General features: G+C 43.2%; 1 protein-coding gene across 2 annotated transcripts; it reads left to right on the top strand.

Moving 5' to 3' along the window:
* The first annotated feature begins 18,081 nt into the window (after nt 1-18,081).
* Nucleotides 18,082-22,883, top strand: Eif5a (eukaryotic translation initiation factor 5A). 2 transcript variants are annotated; one of them, XM_026390630.2, is made up of 6 exons: nt 18,082-18,298; nt 20,123-20,308; nt 21,480-21,584; nt 21,771-21,902; nt 21,991-22,064; nt 22,239-22,883. In XM_026390630.2, exons 2-5 carry the CDS (start codon nt 20,144-20,146, stop codon nt 22,051-22,053), a joined length of 465 nt encoding a protein of 154 aa, XP_026246415.1. In that variant the 5' UTR covers nt 18,082-18,298; nt 20,123-20,143; the 3' UTR covers nt 22,054-22,064; nt 22,239-22,883. The 2 variants fall into 2 exon arrangements, with proteins under 2 accessions (XP_026246415.1, XP_026246416.1); XM_026390631.2 differs by lacking the exon at nt 18,082-18,298 and adding an exon at nt 18,545-18,662.
* The last annotated feature ends 105 nt before the right edge of the window (nt 22,884-22,988 follow it).

The following is a 22,988-nucleotide window of genomic DNA, read 5'->3' as shown; positions in this document are numbered from 1 at the left end:
TAAATTAGATCCCTTTCACCTCCACAAAAGTCAATTCAAAAATGGATCAAAGACTTAGGAATTATGGGCTGGGGATGTGGCTCAAGCGGTAGCGCGCTCGCCTGGCATGCGTGCGGCCCGGGTTCGATCCTCAGCACCACATACCAACAAAAATGTTGTGTCTGCCGAGAACTAAAAAATAAATAATAAAAATTCTCTCTCTCTCCTCTCTCGCTCTCTCTTTAAAAAAAAAAAGAATTCAACTCTTATTTGGTTTTAAACATCTTTCCTTTTAAAAAAAAAACTTAGGAATTAGACTAGAAACGTTGCAATTGCTAGAAGAAAACATATGGTCAAAGCTCAAGAAATAAAACCAAGAATCAATAAGTGGGATGCCATCAAGTTTAGAAGCTTTTGCATGGCAAAGAAAATGAGAGTAAAGAGAGAGCCTACAGAATAGGAAAAAAATCTTTGTCAGCTATTCCTCTGACAAGGGATTAATATCCAGAATATATAAAGAACTCAAAAAAACTCAATGCCAAAAAACCCCCAAATAACCCAATTAATAAATGGACAAAAGAACAGAAATTTATCAAAAGAAGAAACACAAAAGACCAACAAATATATGAAAAAATGTTCAACATCTCTAGCAATCAGGGAAATGCAAATCAAAAGATTTCATCTCACTCCAGTCAGAATACCAATGATCAAGAATACAAATAATAAATGCTGGTGAGGATATTAGGGAAAAGGTACAGCCATACACTGTTGTTGGGACTGCAAATTAGTATAACCACTTTGGAAAACAGTGTGGAGATTCCTCCAAAAACTAGTGATGGAATCACTATATGATCCAGCAATCTCACTCCTCAGTACTTATGCAAAAGAATTAAAATCAGAATATTATAGTAATACAGCTACTACAATGTTTCTAGCAGCGCAATTCACAACAGCCAAATCATGGAATCAATCCAAATGCTCATCAGTAGATGAATGGATCAAGAAAATGTGGTAGATATACACAATGGAGTTTTACTCAGTCATAAAGAAGAACAAAACTATGGCACTTGCCAGTAAATGATGAATATGGAGAAAAATCAGACTAAGTGAAATAAGCCAGACCCAGAAAATCAAGGGTGGAAAGTTTTCTCTTATATGTGATAGCTAAAAGCACAGTAAGGGAAAGAAGGTAGTGGGGAATGGGATTAGATATAATAAAGATACAGTGAAGATCAGTGAAGGAGAATGAGAGGGAGGGAGGAAGAATGGGAAAGAGAAAGAAATATGGGCTGAATCTAATGGAATCATGCTATATACATATATAAATATACCAAAGCTTATATCTCCTTCATGTAGAAATGTAGAAAGTACCAATAAAAAATGAATAAATAAAGGAGTAAAGGGAAGATAAGTAGAAAGGGCAGAAAAAGGGCAGGGAGGAGGAAAGAAAAGGGGGAAGGGAAATGGGGGTTGAAATTAAATTCCTTGTATGTATAATTTTGTCAAAAGGGATCCAAATACTATGTATAATTATAATGCTCTTAAAAAAAGAACTATAATGCTGACTCTGTGAAAACAGTAATATGAATAGATGCAACATAGCAATGTTTAATTCAGATTATTTTAATCATTTTTTGGGGGGTGCTAGGGATTGAACTCAGGGGCACTTGACCACTGAGCCACCTCTTCAGCCCTATTTTGTATTTCATTTAGAGACAGGGTCTCCCTGAGTTGCTTAGTGCCTCGCCGTTGCTGAGGCTGGCTTTGAACTTGCAATCCTCCTGTGTCAGCCTCCCAAGCCACTAGGATTACAGGCGTGCACCACCACTCCTGGCTTAATCATTTTTTTATAATAAAACAACTGTGCATCAAGAAAAAAAAATACTCTTGGCAGATGAACACCACCTATTCATGGAACAGTGTAACATACACTCTATCCCCAAGGAGAAGTACTAGCAGATGCCACCAAGAGATGCAGTGAATTGCCTTGTTCAGGTAAAGGATTTGTGCATGTCATTTTTTTGTTTTTCAGAAATATTTGTGTACTCTTTTTTTCTTGTTTTCGTAATTCTTAGGTTCAGTTAATTTTTTTAAATTAATCAATTAATTTATTTTGTGGTGCTGTGGATTGAACCCAGGGTCTCACTTGTGCTAGGCAAGCCCTCTGTCACTAGCTTCATTCCTAGTCTTGAATTATTTGAATATTTTTAAGTTCTATAGATAAAAGAGTCTCCTCCTTTTCCCATCACTCTTTTCATTTGCTCCTGCTCACCTTTTGCCCTGTATATCCACATTATTTTAACACCAAACTTCCTGAAAAGCATTTTGCTGTCACCTCTCATTCTCCACCATCCTTCTACAGTCCACCAAACCAAATTTACTTTTTGCCTCCTAAAATATAGAATCATGCTATATACATACATAAATATACCAAAGCTTATATCTCCTTCATGTATATGTAGAAAGTACCAATTAAAATGAATAAATAAAGAAGTAAAGGGAAGATAAGTAGAGTAGAGGGGGCAGAAAAAGGGAAGGGGATAAATAAAATAATTAAAATAATCTACTCCCCTGAGGCTACATTAGCAATGACCCAGTCTCTTCTCCTGCCTCCTGCTGCTGCTGCTGCTGCTGCTACTGCTGCTGCTGCTGCTGCTGCTGCTGCAGCAGCGGCTCCTCCTCCTCCTCCTCATCCTCATCCTCCTCCTCTTCCTCCTCCTCCTCTTCCTCCTCCTCCTCTTCCTCCTCCTCCTCTTCCTCCTCCTCCTCCTCCCAGGGCCTTGCACAAGCTAGGCAAGCACTCTACCACCAAGCTACATTTCCAGCCCCTATATTTTAAAAATTTGAGGTGGTGTCTCATTAAGTTGCCCAAGCTGGCCTTCAACTTTGGGATTCTCCTGCCTCAGCCTCCCAATTCTGTCCCTTCTTAACTGGAACATTCAGTGAGTGCATGACTTTTGGTTTTCTTTGGACTCCATCAAGTGACTTGTCAGAGCGTCACTCATCTTCTCATGTCTTTCCTTTTGTGATTTGTCCTCCACCAACCCCAATATTTCCAGATCATGTTCTCCTATCATCTCAAGGTCATTTATTCATCCCCCTGGCTTTTAGTGACTAAATGACAAAAATGCATATAAAGCACTTAGCATACTTTATGACACATAGTGAGTGCTCAATAAATGCTAATTCTTACTATTATGACTAGGTTAAAAAAAAAAAGAGGTTCCAAGAAGGAGGTGGCAAGTAATGATATCAGATATGACAGATGGGACCAGACCTTTTTATTTTTATTTATATTTGAGACCGGATCTCAATAAGTTGCTTAGGGTCTTGCTAAATTGCTGAGGCTGGCCTTGAACTTGCAATCCTCCTGACTCAGCCTCCCAAGTCACTGGAATTAAAGACATGTGCCATCACACCTGCCTTTATTTTATCTGTGTGTGTGTGTGTGTGTGTGTGTGTGTTTTGAAGTTTTAAAATGTAAATACCTGTGAATGTAACCTTATTCAGAAATACAGTCTTTGCAGATGTCATTGGGTTAATATGACGTCATTTCCTCTTATAAAAGGGAACCTCCGTGTGAGGTCAGAGACACATGGGGAGACAGCCATGAGACACTGAAGTCTTGAACAAGTAAAATATGGAAGGTGTTGGCTATGAAGTATTGAGCACCAAGTCTTGGCTGTTGCAAGCCAAGGAACTCCTGGGGCTACCAGAATCTGGAAGAGGAAGGAAGGATCCTCTTCTTTAAGCTTTGGAGGGAGAACAAATAACTGCGTACATCTTAACTTCAGACTTCTATCTTTCAGAACTGTGAGTGAATTTCTTCTGTTATTTATCAGGTTTATGGCATTTATTAGGGAAACCATAGGAACCCATACACAACCCAATTTCAGATGACTTCCTAATATGCCTGCAGCCTAGACACCCTCCCGAGCTCCAGACCCCTGATGGCCAATTGACAGCTGGAAATCTCTAGGGTCCCTTATGTTAGTAAAGGGAACCACCACATCCAGATGCAGAGACTGAGAATCAGCCTTGATACCAGACTCTCCTTCCCTACATCTAATGTCTCACTGACTCTGGGTCCTGTCAGTTCTACATTGTCACCTCTGTTTATTTCTCCTCATCCCCCCCGCCCTCCCTGGTTCACACCATCAGTGTCTCTCACCTGCATCACCACAGTACCCTCTGCCTACCTGACTTCCTTACTTCCAGAGGACCCTCAGATCCATTTTCCATGAAGTATCACACCAGTAAAGCAACTCCTCCAATCATTCTGCCTTAGAACCCTGCTTTATTTTCACTATCGTCTTTATTAGTCCTTGGTATTTTCATATTCTTGTTTTCTTGTTTATGATCTTTAAGTTTTGGATCTTGTCTATCTTGCTCACTGCTGTTTTCTCAGCACCTAAAACCACACCAGGCACCTTATACATAACCAGTGAATGTTTGACTGAATGAAGGAATGCAGCTAGAAAGATCTTTCTAAAATGCTTTTCTTCTTGGTCCCCCCACCAGTGAAAGTACTTAGGCACATTAAATATATACATTCCCCAGTAACCAGCAGTTCACCTGTGTATTTGACCCAAACAGATTTTTCTTTTTTCAGATGAGGATTTCTCTATGTTGCCCAGACTGGCCTTGAAATCCTGGGCCCAAGAGGTCCTCCAGCGTCAGCCTCTGGCGTAGTAGAGACTGCAAGCTTGCACCACCACTCCCCACTGGGCTCTATGATATCTTGAGTATCTTTCTTTAACATCTGGCCAGGACAAGGAAAAGTACACAAGAACTGTCATGATAAATCCAGTGCTGGTTAGCACTTCTGTGAATTGTCTTCTAAAATATTTCTAGTTTACAATAAAATATGCATGTTCATTAATTTCTTTAACAAACATTTATTGAGTACCTACAGTGTGCTTGATGCTATAAAAGGTTCTGAGGTGTCAAAGTGAATAAGGCACAAAGATCCTTTCTATACTTAGAAAATACAGAAATCCCACATTATAGTAAAGGAGACAGTGAAATAAATAAACGATACATAGAAGAATTATCACTATACTAAAGGCCTTGAAGGAAATGCAGACTGATGTGATATTAGGAGAATATGGGGGTTAACCCAGAATCAGGCTATCCAGGAAGACACTCCTAGGAGGTGGTATACTGCACTGTGACTCGAAAGCCTATCAGAAGAAAAAATTTAGTGTAGAGGGCAAGTCTAGTGAATAGGAAATGAGATAGGCAAGATCAGATCAACCTTGGGATCTAGATTTTATTTTAATTAGTTAGTTAATCAATTAATTAATTAATTTTTGCTATACTGGGAATTGAACTCAGAGCCTCACACATAGTAGGCAAGTGCTCTACCATTGAGCAATATCTCCAACCCTTTTTATTTTTTTGTTTTGAGACAGGGTCTCATTAAGTTGCTGACACTGACCTGGAATTTAGGATCCTCCTTCTTCAGCCTCCTGAATCACTAGGATTACAGGTATGTGCCACTCCACCCAGCTAGATTTTTTAAAAAATGTTTATTTTATAGTTGTAGTTGGACATAATACCTTTATTTCACTCATTTATTTTTTTATGTGGTGCTGAGGATCGAACCCAGGGTTTCGTGCGTGCGAGACGACCACTCTACCACTAAGCCACAACCCCAGCCCCTAAAGTTTTTTTAAATTTAATTTAATTTAGGGGTTTTGTTTGTTTGGTTTTCACAGTGCTAGGAATCAAACCCAGGGCCTCATACATGCTAGGCAAGGGATCTACAACTGACATATACCCCAAGCCCTAGATTTTATTCTAAGAGTATTGGGAAGACTTTGAAGAGTTTTGAAAAGGGAAGAGAGCAATATGATCTGATTTATGTTTTTTTATAATTTATTTTTTAGTTTTAGGTGGACACAATATCTTTATTTTTATTTTTATGTTGTGCTGAGAATTGAACCCAGTGCCTCACACATGCCAGGCAAGTGCGCTACCACTTGAGCCACATCCCCAGCCCCTGATTTGTTTTTTTTTTTTAAATTTTTAGGGGGCTGGGGATGTGGCTCAAGTGGTAGCTCGCTCGCCTGGCCATGCGTTCGGCCCGGGTTCGATCCTCAGCACCACATACCAACAAAGATGTTGTGTCTGCCGAGAACTAAAAAAAATAAATAAATATTTAAAAAAAAAAAAACTTTTAGTTGTAGATGGACACGATACTTTTATTTATTTATTTATTTATTTATTTGTATGTGGTGCTGAGGATTGAACCCAGTGCCCTCACACATGTGAGGCAAGCACTCTGCCACTGAGCTAAAACCCCAGCCCTGGTTTGTTTTTTAAATGTTTTTTAAAGGCTTTTTCAAAACAACTTTTTATTTTTTTGAGCCAGGCATGGTGGATACATGCCTACAATCCCAGCTACTTGAGAGGTTGAGGTAGGAAGATTGCAAGTTTGAGGCCAGCTTGAGCAACTTAGTGAAACCCTATCTCAAAATCAAAAATAAAAAGGACTGGGAAAGGGCTGGGGTGGTGGTTCAGTGATAGAGCGCTTGCCTAGCACCTGTGAGGCACTGGGTTCAACTCTTAGCACCACATATAAATAAAAAAAAATAAGGGTCCATTGAAAAAAATATTTTTAAAAAAAGGACTGGGAATGTAGCTCAGTGGTAGAACACTACTAGGTTCAATTCCAAGTTACCAAAAAAATAAAATAAAATACATATATACTGTGTGTGTGTGTGTGTGTGTGTGTGTGTTGCTGGTTTTTGAATCCAGGACCCCTCATGCATGATGAATACAATGTTTTACCCCTAGCCCCAACTTTATTTAAAAAAAAATTAGTTGTAGATGGACATAATATCTTTAGTTTATTTATTTTTATGTGATGCTAAGGATTGAACCCAGTGCCTCATACATGCTAGGCAAGTGCTCTACCACTGAGACACAACCCTAGCCCCCCAAGTTTATTTTTTAGAACAATTTTATGTTCACACAAAACTGAACAAAGACACAGAGATTTCTCATATCCCTCCTGCCCCCATCCACACACAACTTCCTCCACTTAACTTAGGTTTTTAAAACATCACTGGGCTGCTCTGTGGAAAATAAATTGGAGGGAAACAGAGGTGATGAGCATGTGGATTAGTGTGAGGCCATAAGGATGAAGTGGACCCATTTGAGGTATGTTTGGGAGATACAGCCAGCTCTCTGAACTCATGGGTTCCACATCCACAGATTCAACCGACTGAGAATCAAAAATGTTTCTCAAACAGGGGGCAGTAGTGTATGCTTGTATTCTTAGCAACGTGGGAGGCTAGGGAAGGAGGATCATAAGTTCAAGGCCAACCTCAGCAATTTAGCAAGATCCTGTTTCAAAACAAAAAAAGGCTAGGGATTTGACTCAGTGGTTGACCACCCTGAGTTCAATGCCTGATACCAAAAATAAAATTTAAAAAAATAAGCCTTGAGCTGCATGCAGGGGTAATCCTTGTTTTAGACCCAGTTCCATCTCTAAGGTTGGTTTCCTCTTTATGGAGTTCAGCATTTGGTGAATCCACTCATCTCTGACCTGTCCAGAGAATGAATGACAAGAACGAGGACTCCTCCTCCTCCTCTTCTTCCTCCATTGTTTTTGGGGTCTCTCTGTGTGGTCCAGGTTGGCCTTGAACTTCTGTGCTCAAGCAATACTCTCACACATAATCCCAGAAGCTGAGCTCTGGGATTCTGTGTGTGTGTGCAATATACCCAGCTCCATTTCAAAGGACAAAATTGGGGCCACCAGTACCAAGAAGGCTAAGATATCTGAAACTGGACCAAATCTCCCAAAGAGAGGAATGGGGCCTGGGAAGAAGAATGGCTTACAGGTCTCAGATCTTTTTTCCTGGCTATTCAAGACAAGGTGACCTCTTGGGCTGGGGCTGGGGCTCAGTGGTAGAGCACTCGCCTAGCATGTGTGAGTCTCTGGGTTTGATCCTCAGTACCACATAAAAATAAATAAATAAAATAAAGGTATTATGTCCATCTACAACTAAAAGAATTTTTTTTAAAAAGACAAGATGGCCTCTAAAGCTTGCCCATTACTAACTTCAAACTCCCATCTCACTGTTTTACAATAGTCTCCCCCTCTTCTCTTTCTCTCTTCTCGTCTCTTGCAATATTTTTTAATTGGTATATTATAGTTGTGCATAAATGATGACATTTGTTGTTACATGTTTGTACATGAGCACAATGTAACAATACTGATTGACTGACATTACTCCCCAGCATTCCCCCTCCCTTCCCTCCTCCCATCCCTCCGACCTTTTCCTCTACTGATCTCCTTTTGGTTTTCATGAGATCCCAAGCCCCCACCTTTATTTTCCTTTTTCCTCTCTAGATTCCACATGTGAGAAAAAAAATATATAACCTTCTCTTGATTTTTTCAGTTTGTCTTATTTCGCCTACCATAATGGTCTTTAATTTCATCCACTTTTTCCTGCAAATGATATAATTTCATTTTTCTTTGTGGCTGAATAAAAGTCGATCATATATAGAGAGACCATATTTTCTTTATCCATTTCTCTCCTCTCCCTTGATTCCCTCTAAGCATTTGGCAGTTTCTTCTGCTTGCATTGCCTGCCTACCCCACCACCAGTTGTTCTATAAACTTTTATAGCTGACCACATCCCAGGCTTTGTGGCAGGTACTGAGGATTCAAGATCCTACAATCATGGAGCTTCCATCTATTGGGTAGACAGATGGTGCTGGCAGGGATGAACACAGAGTGCATGAGACAGAGACAATGATATCCAAGCAAACTGGGAATGTCAGGGATGGCATCTGTGGAAGATGAAACCAGACCCCAGTATGAAAGGCCCTTGAAAGTAGGCCAGGTGAAAATGGAATTAAAGTAGATGCAAGGGCATGGGACGCAGGATGCAGAAAGAGATCCTGTATGTGGATGTAAGAGTTTCTCTAGAGCTGGAAAGGAATAGAATTAGATCCTGAGTTACTCTTTGGTGCTTTCCTTTCCAAATACAAATGTCATCTGCTCTTCACCTCCTCTCTTACACCTTCAGATAATCTTTTTATTTCTAGACCAAGAAGGGATGATAGTCATCCCTCTTATATTACCTCTTGTTTTATTGTTTGGGGGGGTTGGTTTGTTTTTGCAGTGCTAGAGATCAATCCCAGGGCCTTGTGCATGTTAGGCAAGCACTCTACCTGTGAGCTACACACCCAAACCCTAAGTTTCTTCCCTAGCACCTAAGTTCAGCAAGATCTCTGGGAATGAGGATGGGTTCTAGTTTTTTCTGCAAGACCAGAACCATGCCAGTCTTATTCTTATCCATCTTCCCCCTCTTTCCCTTTACTTCTTTGAAGCAAGATCAAAATCACAAAAGATGCCTCAGGAATGTCCTTAGAGTACTGCTCCTACTTTCATACCAACTATCATTCATAAACCTTTTCATTCACTGATGATAGACATGCTAGTATGTCCTGGGCACACAGATTAAAATTACATACTTATTTTAGATGATAATTTTAAATAAAATTATATATATTATTTTCTGATTATCTACACATTGCAATTTTGCTCCCAAGGGGCCACACTTGCATCCTAAGTATCAGACATATATCTATATTGTTGGTATTCTCTTTCTCTGTCTCTGTCTCTGTCTCTGTCTCTGTCTCTCTCTCTCTCTCTCTCTTGTCTGTCTCTCTCTCTCTTGTCTCTGTCTCTCTCTGTCTCTCTCTGTCTCTCTCTCTCTCTCTCTCTCTCTCTCTCTCTCTCTCTATATATATATATATATATATATATATATATATATATATATATATATATATCTCCCACATTCCTAGCCCTTTTTATTTTGTATTTTGAGACAGGGCCTTGCTAAGTTGCTTAGGGCCTCACTAAATTTCTGAGGCTGGCTGAGGCTGGCTTTAAACTTGTGGTCCTCCTGCCTCAGCCTCCCAAGCCACTGGGAAGTATCTGACATTTAATATCCTCAATGAATGTTAGTTGAATGAATGAAGTTGAAGCTTCTGCTGTGATATCAGCAACTGGTGCTCTGAGATTATGTCCAGTGACAGCGATCACTACAAAGAAAGTATCATCTACATGCCCATTCCCAAGGCTCATTTGATGATTTGACTTTTATAAAACCCCTTGATGATAGAAGGAAGTATAATCTCTGACCAGGACCCCTGAGAAGGATAAATTTTTACTGTAAAATACTTATACTACAGAGAACCCTTATTCTACTCCAAACCTTGCAGCAGCTGACTTCATTTCCCCTCACATGCAACAGAGAATATATTCACTACCCTCAGATTGGTTAGGGGGCATAGTCAGCAGGATATGAATCAGATGTAATTTTTTTTTTTTAAAAAAAAGCATGGAAACAAGACTGGAAGAAAATATGGTAAAACACCTGTAAGGCTGAGGCAGGAGGACCAAAAGGTTTAGGCCAGTGTGGGCAACTTAGAGAGATCCTATCTCAAAATAAAAGTTAAAAAAAAAAAAAAGGCTGGGGAGTGTAGTAGAGTGGTAGAGGGCCCTCGGATTACATCTTTAGTACCACAAAAAGAAAAAGAAGGAGAAGAGGAAGAAGAAGAAAAGAAATTGTAGTAAAACATTAACAGCAGTTGCTTCTCAGTGTTGGATTTGTGGTTAATTGTATTTCCCCAAATAGTCTACAGTGGACTCACATTTCTTAAAGATATTTCCTAGTTGTTAATGAACTTTTGTTTTACTTATATGTAGTGCTGAGAATTAAACCCAGTGCCTCACACATGCTAGGCAAGTGCTCTTCCACTGAGATACAACCACAGCCCCCAGGAGTCACATTTTTATAATAAGAAGGTTTGACAGAAACATTTTAATTATTTATTTATTTATTTATTTATTTATTTATTTGTACTGGGGATTGAACCCAAGGGCACTTTACCACTGAGCTACATTCTTAGTTCTTTTGTAACTTTTTCATTTTTTAAAATTTTGACACAGAGCCTCAGTAAGTTTCTGAGGCTGGCATTGAATTTACAATCCTCCTGCCTCAGCCTCCCCAGGTGCTATGATTACCTGTGTGTGCCACCATGTCCTGCGTCCTGCCAGAATCTTTTTTTTTTTTTTTTTTTGTAAGGGGGATTGATCCCAGGGGTGCTTAACCACTGAGTCACATCCTAACCCTTTTTATTTTTTTATTTTGAGACAGGATCTTGCTAAATTGCTATGGCTGGCTTTGAATTTCTAATCCTCCTCTCTCAGTTTCCCAAGTCACTGGGATTACAGGCATACTTCACCACTCCTGGCTTGGAATCTTTATAGTTGTGTAAAAACATTCTTCTTTTCTTTGGTACTGGGTATTAAACCCAGAGGTGCTTTACAACTGAGCTACTTCCCAGCCTTTTTTTTTTTTTTTAAAGAGAGAGAGAGAGAATTTTTTAATATTTATTTTTTAGTTTTTGGCAGACACAACATCTTTGTTTGTATGTGGTGCTGAGGAGCACGCATGCCAGGCGTGCAAGCTACCGGTTGAGCCACATCCCCAGCCCCCCAGGCCTTTTTATTTTGAGACAAGATTTTGCTAAGTTGCTGAGGCTGAGATTGAATTTACAATCCTCTTGCTAGATTTTTAGGCTTGTACCACAGTGCCCAGCAAAACATTCCTCTTGATATAACTGGAGCCCTTACCCTTTTGGTGAGGGACAAGAGGTCCAAAAAACAACTAGTTTGGTCTCTTTTCTCATCCTACTCCTCCTTCCCAATCCCAGCTTTGCCGGAGGACTAACTGCATGCCCCATCAAACTCTGAGCTGACTTATCAAGAATCTCATAATTCTAGAATCTTATGAGGATTTCCCAATTCCTGCATGACTGCATTTATTTTCAGGAATGGCTTGATTAATCCATCATGTCCTTCAGACACACAGACTGACAGTACTTTAAAAAAAAATGTTTTGAGCTGGGGATGTGGCTCAAGCGGTAGTGCGCTCGCCTGGCATGCGTGCAGCCTGGGTTTGATCCTCAGCACCACATACAAAGATGTTGTGTTCGCTGATAACTAAAAAATAAATATTAAAATTCTCTCTCTCTTTAAAAAAAATTAAACAATTTATAAAAAAAAATGTTTTGTTTTTTCTTTTTTAGTTGTAGATGGATACAGCACCCTTTTTTTTTTTTAATGTGGTGCTGAAGATCAAACCCTCACTATGCTAGGCAAGCACTCTACCGCTGAGCTACAACCCCAGCTCCTGACCACACTTTGATTACTCTGTGCCTTCAACTTCCTCATTCAATTAACCAGGTCTCTAGAATGTCTCAGATATTCATCTTTTGTCTCCCTGCCTCACATACCCAGCCTGCCTCACTGCCCTGGTCCAGGCCTTCCTACATGTTCACTTGGGCTACTCTCAGAGACTCTCCAATGGTCTCTTGCTTCTGGTATGACTGATTTTGATTCCTCTGTCATCCATGGCTGGTGGGAACTTCTTAGAACAGAGGCACATCAGTGATTGGCTTTGCCTTTCTAATCAGTAAGAGAAAAAAGGGTCCAGCTTCTTTGCACACATTGAGGCCTCCCTTCCCTGCTTTACCTTTCAAGTAATATCTCTGCCCACACCCCAACCCTGACATGACTCTTTCTTTTATTCACTAAACACATCTTCCTCTTCCTCCATACCTTTTTTTTTTTTTTTCTTTTTTTGGTACTGAATACTGAACTCCAGGGGCATGCTACCACTGAGCTACATCTCCAGACCTTTTTTTTTTTTTTTTTTTTTTTTTTTTGAGACAGGTTCTTACTAAGTTGCTAAGGCTGTCCTCAAATTTGCAATTGTCCAGCCTCACGTTCCAAAGTCATGAGGATTATGGGCATGTGCCACCTCACCCAGATTTTTAAAAAATTGTTTGTTTTTTAAGAGACAGAGTCTCATCTCCCTCTGTTGCTCAAGCTGGCCTCGAACTCCTAGGCTCAAGTGATCCTACTGCCCCAATACCTCTGGTTGTAATTGGGATTACAGATAGGTGCACTGCAATTGGCTCCTTTTCTTGGTAGGGTTACTGGGGATTAAACTCAGAGGCACTTGACCATTTAGCCACATCCCCAGCCCTATTTTCTATTTTATTTAGAGAAAGGGTCTCTCTGACTTGTTTAGCTCCTTGCTTTTGCTGAGGCTGGCTTTGAACTTGGGATCCTCCTCCTCAGTCTCCTGAGCTGCTGGGATTACAGGCATGCCCCAAATTGGCTCCTTTATTCTTATTTTTACTTTCCTCAGCAAATCCCACGCAACCATCCACTCCACTTCTCAGTGCTGGGGATTGAACCCAAGGGCTCCTATATACCAGGTAATTGCTCTCCCATTGAGTTACATCCCCAGCCCTAACTCATTTCTGGAGATCCTCAAGAAATCCTAGTTCAGAGCCTCTTTTCTTCTTCTTCTTTTGGTACTGGAGATCGATCCCTAGGGTGGTTTTCCACTGAACTACATGCTCAGCCATTTTTATTTTTTATTTTGAGATAGGATCTCACTAAGTTTAGTTGCTCTCTAAATTGTGATGCTTCTGCTTCAGCCTCTTTTTGAAAAATTGTAGATGGACAAAATAACTTTAATTTTTTTTTGAGAGAGAGAGAGTGAGAGAGGAGAGAGAGAGAGAGAGAGAGAGAGAGAGAGAGAGAGAGAGAGAGAATTTTTAATATTTATTTTTTAGTTCTCGGCGGACACAACATCTTTGTTGGTATGTGGTGCTGAGGCGAGCGCGCTACCGCTTGAGCCACATCCCCAGCCCTAACTTTAATTTTATTTGTTTCTTTTTTATGTAGTGCTGAGCATTGACCCCAGTGCCTCACACATGCTAGACAAGCGGTCTACCATTGAGCTACAACCCCAGCCCTACCTCAGCCTCTTGAGTTGCTGGGATTACAGGAGTGCATCACTACACCCAGAACCTCCTTTCTTTCTTTCTTTCTTTCTTTCTTTCTTTCTTTCTTTCTTTCTTTCTTTCTTTCTTTCTTTCTTTCTTTCTTTTTCTTTCTTTCTTTCAAGAGAGAGAGAGAGGGCTGGGGATGTGGCTCAAGCGGTAGCGCGCCCTCCTGGCATGCGTGCGGCCCCGGGTTCGATCCTCAGCACCACATACAAAGATGTTGTGTCCGCCGAGAACTGAAAAATAAATATTAAAAAATTCTCTCTCTCCCTCTCTCTCTCTCTCTCTCTGTGTGTGTCTCTAAAAAAAAAAAATAAAAAAATAGAGAGAGAGAGCACGAGAGAGAGAATTTTAATATTTATTTATTTATTATTTTTTTGGCGGACACAACATCTTTGTTGGTATGTGGTGCTGAGGATCCAACCCAGGCCGCACGCATGCCAGGTGAGTGCACTACAGCTGGAGCCACATCCCCAGCCCCGAGAACCTCATTTCTTGATAGATACCTGAACTTTCATGACTGCTTTCTCAGAGCTTTCTTGTATCTGGTCTCTTACTCCATTTATGGACTATCCTGACCTAACTCTATTTTGTATATATCAGATCTGCCCTTCCCTTTCAGTGGACCCAATCAGTGGTGGCCTGCTAAATGTTTAACAACCAGTTCTGATAAAGGAAACTGATTCGTAGCACTTGCCAATTTCTGTGGGTGCAAACACTTCCACCATGGCTAATTTCAAGCTACTAATTAAACATTATTGAACATGGAGTTGGTAAGAGATGTGCACAATTGGTTCTTATTTTTTATTATAGCTTATACAACCAGCCTTTACCACACTACTGGTTCCCATTCAAACTTTTCAATGGTGCTTCCGAAAGAACTCTTTATCCTACTGTAACTTTTCTGTAAATCTAAAATTATTTCAGAATTGGGCTGGGAATGTACCTTAGTGACAGAGTACTTGCCTAGTTTTGCATGAGACCCTGGGTTCAATCCCCAGCAGAGTGAAAAAAATATATCAATCAAAATATGAAATTTCTTCCAGGAACCATGATACATGCCTTGTAATCCCAGCAGCTCGAGAGGCTGAGACAGGAGGATTGTGAGTTCAAAGCCAGCTTCCGCAATGGGGAGGTGCTAAGCAACTGGGTGAGACCCTGTCTCTAAATAAAACACAAAATAGGGCTGGGGATATGGCTCAGTGGTTGAGTGCTGCTGAGTTCAATCAATCCTCAGTACCCCCCAACAAAAAAATTGAAGTTTCTAAAAGTCTACCAGAGCAGTCTAACCAAACAGAAGTAGACTGTTGGCAGACCTCTTTCTAGCAAAATATGGGTATTCTGTAAATGTTACCTTTTCAGAAAGGAAATGAGGAAGTAATGAATGAACTCTATTGCTAGTATGTCATGCAAAGCCATTGAAAATCTATTGAAGGGTAGCTGGAAACTTTTAAAGAATCTCTAAATTCTAATCTGGTGAATAGGTGTGTCACAAGATAGAAAAGGGGTATGAATGTCATTAAAATAAATTAGAATCTGTGTGCATGTACAGATATGTAAGGATGAATCCCACCATTATGTATAGTTATAATTCAACAGTAAAAATATGTAAAAACATTTTAAATTATAAAAGTTAGTCATAATCCAATCAATTGTTTTTTGAACAAGTTCTCAAGAAAGAAACTTTCATGTGAACGGAAGAATGCTGAGCATGTAAATTAGAAAAGAAGGTCCAAGAGAGATTCTCCTATAGTTTTAAGGGAAGTCCTAATCCAGGATTATTAATAGTTCAAATTCTTCTGGAAAGGAAGACAGACAGGACTTTTTTACCCTGAAGGCAAATGAACTATGCTGTTTTTTTGGTACCGGGGATTGAACTCAGGGGCACTTAACCACTGAACCACATCCCCAGACCTTTTTTTGTATTTTATTTAGAGACAGGGTCTCACCGAGTTGTTCCGGAGGCCTTGCTAAATTGCTGAGGATGGCTTTGAACTCGGGATTCTCCAGTCTCAGCCTCCCTCCCTTGCCTCTGGGATTACAGGTGTATGCTACCTCACCGGGATGCACTATGCTCTTAGAGCTGTATGGTCTAATAGGTGCAGCTAATTCCATTGCCTTGCTTTCAAGCCTCCTTGATTGCCACATCACCTTATATTTTCTACACACACACACACACACACACACACACACACACATTTTAGTTGTATAAAGGATACAATACCTTCACTTTATTATTATGTGGTGTTGAGGATAGAACCCAGTGCCTTACACATGCCAGGCAAGCCCTCTGCCACTGAACTACAACCCCAATTCTAAAAAATCAACCATTTTAAAGTGAACAATTCAGTGGCATTTTGTGCATTCATAATGTTGTGCAACCAACACCTCCAACTACTTCCAAAACATTTTCATCACTAAAGTAATGTCCCTTAAGCTGTTCCTCTCCTTTTCTCCCAGGACCTGACAACCTCCTATCAGCTTTGCTTCTTCAAATTTACCTATTTTGGATAATTAATTTTATCAATGAAATCATAGAAAATATGACCTTTTGCTGACTTTTACTCGGCATGTTTGAGGTTCATCCAGCTGTAGCATTTATAAGTTATGCCATTCCTTTTTATGACTGAATAATATTCCATTATAAGGGTATAATGCATTTTGTTTATCCATTCATCTATTGGATATTTGGGTTATTTCCACCTTTTGGATACTGTAATTAAAGTGCAGCAGTGAACAGTCACATGCAAAGATTTGAGCTGGCAAACCCTCTCATCACTGAGCTACCCCCTCCCCCAGTCCAAGTTTGTTTTGAAATCTTTGGGTATATGCATAGGAGTGGAACTGCTGTGCCATAGGAACCTTACGTCTTAAAAAGAGCAAGAACTGGAGTTTTAAACAATGTTCCCAAGAAGTTTGTTGTTGTTGTTGTTGTTGTTTGGGCAAAGGACAGGAATTTCAGAAAACTGAATGGAAAGATCTGGAGGTGATAGTGTAATGTGCTACACGAATGTAGTAATTCGTTTGCAGTTCACACATTTCACGGGGTTTTTACAACCTGGTGAATTAGAAGTTTAGACAACATTATTTCTCTCATTTTACGGGAAGAAAATTAAGACAGAACGATTTTAAGTAATTTCTAAAAGCCACAAACAAGAACCAGATTCAGGGTTTGGGGTTCCATGATCAGATCTTTAGTCGCTTGACAGTACTGCTATCCACCTAACGGGCATATCAAGGTAGTCAAGGCCATAGTGGGAAACGTAGGAACTAGAGGAAAACTAAAATGTTTCTGGAAAAGCAGCAGCATTCTTTCCTAAGACAAGCAACAGGAAATAAACTCCTAGTGGGAAAGGTCGTTTCCAGTTTCTTAGTCATCTTTTATGATTTAGAGAATGTCAATGCAATGTAAATATCACTCTTCTTTACAGATAAAATTTTTCTAAGGGGATTGTAGATAATTCTTTGGAAACCGCAGATCGCAGATGGAAAAACGCTATGTCTCTTTATTTAGGATCTGGCGTAGAACTGCATCTATGGAAGCCACAGGGAGGAACGCAGACCGGGGCTTAAACAAGATGGTGGCTGGAACGGGACCGCTCTGTCTTTCCAGCGAAACTCTATGGTACAGCAAAGTCGTAGATGAAAACTGAAGCCGAAATGGGTGGTAACCCGACCACACATCGCGCTAAATGAGTGGAGCGAAAAGCGATCTCTCGCGCATGTGTGGAACTGAGAGAAAGGACTCTGAGGCAAGGGGCCCAGCCCACAGCGCGTTTTCTGAAACGTGTGGGTCGTTTAAGTCCAGTTAAAGCCGAGGTGGGGCGTTTCCTAAGACGCATGCGTCCTAGACCCCGCAAGCGGTACAGTGGCGTGGTCTTTTCAACGCCCAGCGTACAAACGACGTCTGAGGTGGAAGGGGCGTTTAAGATTCTCAACACGCATGCGTTTTGAAACCGAGGCGTTTCCTTCAGAGGGTGTGGAGTGCAGGGCTCCTTATTGCGCAGGCGCGAATACAGTCGGGTAGGGCGGGTGGTTTATCTAGGGGAGGGAGGCGGAGGTTGAAGGGATTAAAAAACCGGGTGCGCCTGCGCGTTGCTGACAGGTTGGAGGGGTTCAGGTTTTGTGAGGGGCGGGGTCACGTCTGCGCGTCATTGGATGGGTAGGTGGGACAGAGGGTGGAGATCGGGGAGGGTCTTTGCGCTTGCGCAGTGCGGGGGTGGAGGGCGGAGGAGCCGGAGAGCACGCTTGCGCGGCTGTCATAGGGCTGCTTGGTTGGTCAGTGGGGAGTCGGCGCCTGCGTACTAAGACCCGTGTGCAGCAGCGGCGGCGGCGGTAGAGGCGGCGGCGGCGGCGGTAGCGGGCTCGGAGGCAGCGGTTGGGCTCGCGGCGAGCGGACGGGGTCGAGTCAGTGCGTTCGCGCGAGGTGAGAGCGGGCAGGACGCGCCTGCGCGGAACCTCTGCTTGAGCAGGGAAGGAGAGATGGAACTATACGGGGGTCGGGGAGGGGGCAGAAGGGAGCGGCGGCCACCACCGCATGGGTTTGGTCGGGGAGCGGCGCGAGGTATGGAGAGGCGCGGGCGCGCGGCCCGGTTGGCGCGCGGGGTGACGGTTGGGGCCGGCCGGGTGACGTTGGAGCGACGCAGGGCGGGGGACGGCGAGCCGCGAGGCCGCCACGCGGGAGAGGCCGCCAGGCGGCTGCTCCGGGGAGAGGGCCGGGGGCCAGATCAGCCCCGTCGGGGCAAGGGTCCCAGGGTCGTTGAGGACCGGGCTCCGCGCGGCCACGTGAGGTGGGGGAGGGGGCTGTTCCGTGAGAGCGCATGTGAAGGGGGGGTTGGCGGCTGGCGGGGGGAGGGGAGGCAGCGAGTCGCCGGCCTGGCGCAGCGTTTGGGGAGGGGGGCACTCGCGGCACCGGAAGTGCCCCCCCATGGCAAGTTGCCCTCGGGGTCGGAGGCCGCATGGCCGAATGTGGACCGGGTCCGCATGGCAGCGCGGGGACCCCTCCCCCCAGGTCCCGGCCACCGGAAGCCCCGGGCGGCCACATGGTGGGCGGGAGCCTGCAACCCCCGGCGCAGGGAGAGCTCGTCCTCCCTGGCATCAGAGGGAACCTGGAATTTTGGATAGTGGGAGAACCTTAAGGACTAGTTTTCGATCACCCCGGAGGGCCAGCTGCAGGCATATGTTAGCGTTTCTCAGCCTCATGGGCGTCTGGAGCTTTTCTCCCAGTCTTCACGTGAAGTGAGGCGGTCAGCCAGATGTAAGTGGCACTCTTAGAACTGCGAGGCTGGAGAAATTGGGAAACTTGAGTGATTGGACTTGAGTTCCCCTCCTCTCTAGGCACGTGCCGACAGCGCCTTGAAGTCTGCTGTCTTCACTTTGTCACTAGTGGTCTTCCTCGTGTCTAGTTTTGGGAGTAACTTGGTGTTAGAGTTCCTAATTCTCAGCCTAGGGTGATTTTTACTACTCACTACTACCAACCCTTTGCTTTCATTTTATTGTCATTCACCACCCCCTACTCTCTCACTTTCTGACTGCACAGGACGGGCCTAAAAAGTCGACAGCACCGATGCATCCTGGGAAAAGTGGGCGGGCCTTCGAGGAGAGGCTGGGTTCCCTTTGGGAACCGAGATCGAGGTGTTTGGCAGGGGGATGGTTTAGGAAACTACTTTCACCCCCTTGACTGCAAGTGCATGTTGGAGAGGCGGGAATCCCCCAAAGAGGCCTTGTGGTTTCCTGTACCAGTGACTGGCTTGTGTGTGGATAGGGGTGGGGGGGTGTAACAGCCGGGTGGGGCCTTGTCCTCCGGTTTCCACCCTCCCCCCTACACACATTAGCCCCACCCTTTTGCTGGCTCATAGCTGCTCACCTAATTATAGCTCTGGCTAAGTGTGGGGAAGAGGGGTGGTTGGTTTCAGTGGCAAGTAACACCTGAGTCCTCCCCACCCCAGGAAGTAGGACTTTCCTCATCTCAGATTTGGCATCTTAAGTCCCTGGACCTTTCCTTTCCCAAGTACCACTTGAACTTTAATTTGGGGGAGGATCCAGCTATTCCACCGTTACTTACACACACCAGTTCTCCAGTGTATTTGACCCCAGTCAGTAGTTAGTCCAAGAACTTTGACTTTTATTATAGGTGGGTAGTGGAATAAGGGGTTGGGGAAAACAGCAGTGTTTCCAAAGAGAAATGGAATAGATTAGAGGTCCTGTTAACTTCTATCTTTCCTGACCCCAGTTCTCTTCTTGGCTTTAGTTGGAATCGAAGCCTCTTAAAATGGCAGATGATTTGGACTTCGAGACAGGAGATGCAGGGGCCTCAGCCACCTTCCCAATGCAGTGCTCAGCATTACGTAAGAATGGCTTTGTGGTGCTCAAAGGCCGGCCTTGTAAGATCGTCGAGATGTCTACTTCGAAGACTGGCAAGCATGGCCATGCCAAGGTTAGACTTTCACATGTTGCCTTCCCCACACCTCATATATACATAGGGCTTCTGGCAGCAAGCTGCCTTCAGTCCTGACCCCTGCCTGCCTTTAGTTGTGTGTGGGTTTTTTGGGTTTTTTGTTTGTTTGTTTGTTGTCTTAGTCCTTTTGTTTAGCACTCAGCCCTTATACCCATTCAGACTACACCTGCTCCCAGCCTTCAGCCTCCTTTTGTACCCCCATCATTGTCTGGTAGTCCTTTTTCTCCATTTTTGTGCCAGTCTCTTGACATTTCTTCATGGTCCTTTGACTTTTCTTCAGTCCTTTATGCTCTGGCTGTTCAGCTGTTTCTTCCTTGGTCTTGGCATTCACTTTTTTTGTTTCTTCCTTGGGCCTTTGTTAGGTACTGTTTACATCACTATGCTTGGTGAATTTCTCTGGTCCTAACACAGACTGTAGCATTCCCTTGAAAGGCTCCAGTGTGCTTGAATTTTCAAACTTCTGCTTTTCAAACCGCTTCTTTCTGCAGTTCTACCTTTCCCTTTGGAATTCTGATGCAGTCTCCATTTCTCTCTACCTGCCCATGCCCACTCCTTGAATTCCTTGAGCCTCCCTGTTTTCTCTGGTCTTAGTGTTCTCACTAGTGCTTCCCTTGTCACCTCAGAGTTTTTCTTTTTCCACAGAAGTTAAACCTGATTCATTCTTGTTGAATTTCTTGTGGTTTTATTGACTTGACATTGATCCTCCTAATGCGTAGCTCTTTCTCTAGTTTCCTTACTCCCTAACTACGTAGTTCTTTTTGATCTTGAAGTTTGTTTTCCCCAATTCTTTTAACAGACTTTTTTCCCCTTCTACCTTATTCTCAAAATTCTCAGCCCCTTACATGGGTGTCCAGAAACTCTTTTGCCAAGGATTCCTTCTATACCCCTAGGCTCCTAGCATTCTCTGTCAGTGTTTTTTGATAAGGTAATGGACTTCCCTACACCTGCTCTACCACCTTGACCTGTGGTGGTCTTTTAGCCTCAGAATTTGTTTGTTTTTGGCTTTAGTATTTCTTGGTTCATTTCCAACTTTGCTTGTCTTTGCCCTGACGAGGTAGACTGACTTCCTTCATCAGCTAGTAACTATATGAGCCTTTATCTCCTCCGTCCTAGAGTTGGTTGGGTTTCTCTTTGTGATGCATATACACAGGTCCACCTGGTTGGTATTGACATCTTTACTGGGAAGAAATATGAAGATATCTGCCCGTCAACTCATAATATGGATGTTCCCAACATCAAAAGGAATGACTTCCAGGTATGTAGGTGTACAGGATAAGGATGGGTTAGTGGTTCACGGGTGCAAAATACAGATTGACCAGAAGTTGTGGGAGAGGAGGGAGAGGGTATTTGATATTTTGCTCTTTTTCCAAATTGTTCATCAGACCCTTTATCCTCAGCCTACCTGGGCCTGTCTTCAACTTCCTTCTCTGTTTGCCCCCAGCTGATTGGCATCCAGGATGGGTACCTATCACTGCTCCAGGACAGTGGGGAGGTGCGAGAGGACCTTCGTCTGCCCGAGGGTGACCTCGGCAAGGAGATTGAGCAGAAGTATGACTGTGGAGAAGAGATCCTGGTATGCTGTTCTCTTCTCCCTTGTATGCTCAGCTTTGCTGTTTCTCCAGCTTCTGGTATCTCCTAACTATCCTTTTTTTCTTCTCCAGATCACGGTGCTGTCTGCCATGACAGAGGAGGCAGCTGTTGCAATCAAGGCCATGGCAAAATAACTGGCTCCCAGGTGAGAGTGATGAAGCCCTCACTGTCCCCCTTTATGTATTTTGTTCTCATCAAATTTATTTCTGATCTTGTAATCATGCCAGGCTTGCTTTCTGTCTCCATCCTGGTCCTGTTCTCTCCACCCTTGTTGAAGGTATTAATTATTCTGTCTTAACTTGGTTTCTCTCTTACTCAGGGTGGCAGTGGTGGCAGCAGCGATCCTCAAGCCTGCAGAGGCCCCTCCCCCAGCCAGGTCCTGCTGTGGCTGGACCCTTGGCTGGACGACTCCTACACAATTTATTTGACGTTTTATTTTGGTTTTCCCCACCCCCTCAATCTGTCGGGGAGCCCCTGCCCTTCACCTAGCTCCCTTGGCCAGGAGCAAGGGAGCCATGGCCTTGGTGAAGCTGCCTTCCTTTTCTCCCCTTGCACTACAGTCCTGGTGGGGGAGAAAGGATGGGTACTGCTTGTGGTTTGGTTTTTTTTTTTTTTTCTTTTTTTTTTTTTTTAATTCAATTTGGAATCAGAAAGCTGTGGATTCTGGCAAATGGTCCTTGTGTCCTTACCCCCCACTTGTCCTTGGTCTGGTCTCCTATTCCCCCATAGCCCTTTAATCCAAGCACCAACCCTACAGAACAGGGACCAGCCCCCTCCCCTGCCTGTATCTCTCCCCAAGTCCCTTCATGCGGGGGAGGGAAGAGGAGTAGAGGGGAGGGGACCTGCCCCCTCCTCAGGCATCTGGGAGGGCCCTGCCCCTATGGGCTTTACCCTTTCCTGCGGGCTCTCTCCCCGACACATTTGTTAAAATCAAACCTGAATAAAACTACAAGTTTAATATGAAGCCCCCCAAGTCAGCTGCTTATTTGAGTTAAATGGGTGTTTGTTGACTGGAAATAATTGGAAGGCAGAATAGACTTGTTAATCTACCAGCCATCCCCCCCACCCT

The sequence above is a fragment of the Urocitellus parryii genome, chromosome 7 (assembly GCF_045843805.1).
Source record: "Urocitellus parryii isolate mUroPar1 chromosome 7, mUroPar1.hap1, whole genome shotgun sequence".
Classification (NCBI taxonomy): domain Eukaryota; kingdom Metazoa; phylum Chordata; class Mammalia; order Rodentia; family Sciuridae; genus Urocitellus; species Urocitellus parryii.
The sequence above is the reverse complement of the archived record's forward strand: the minus strand, read 5'-3'. Positions and strand labels throughout refer to the sequence as shown.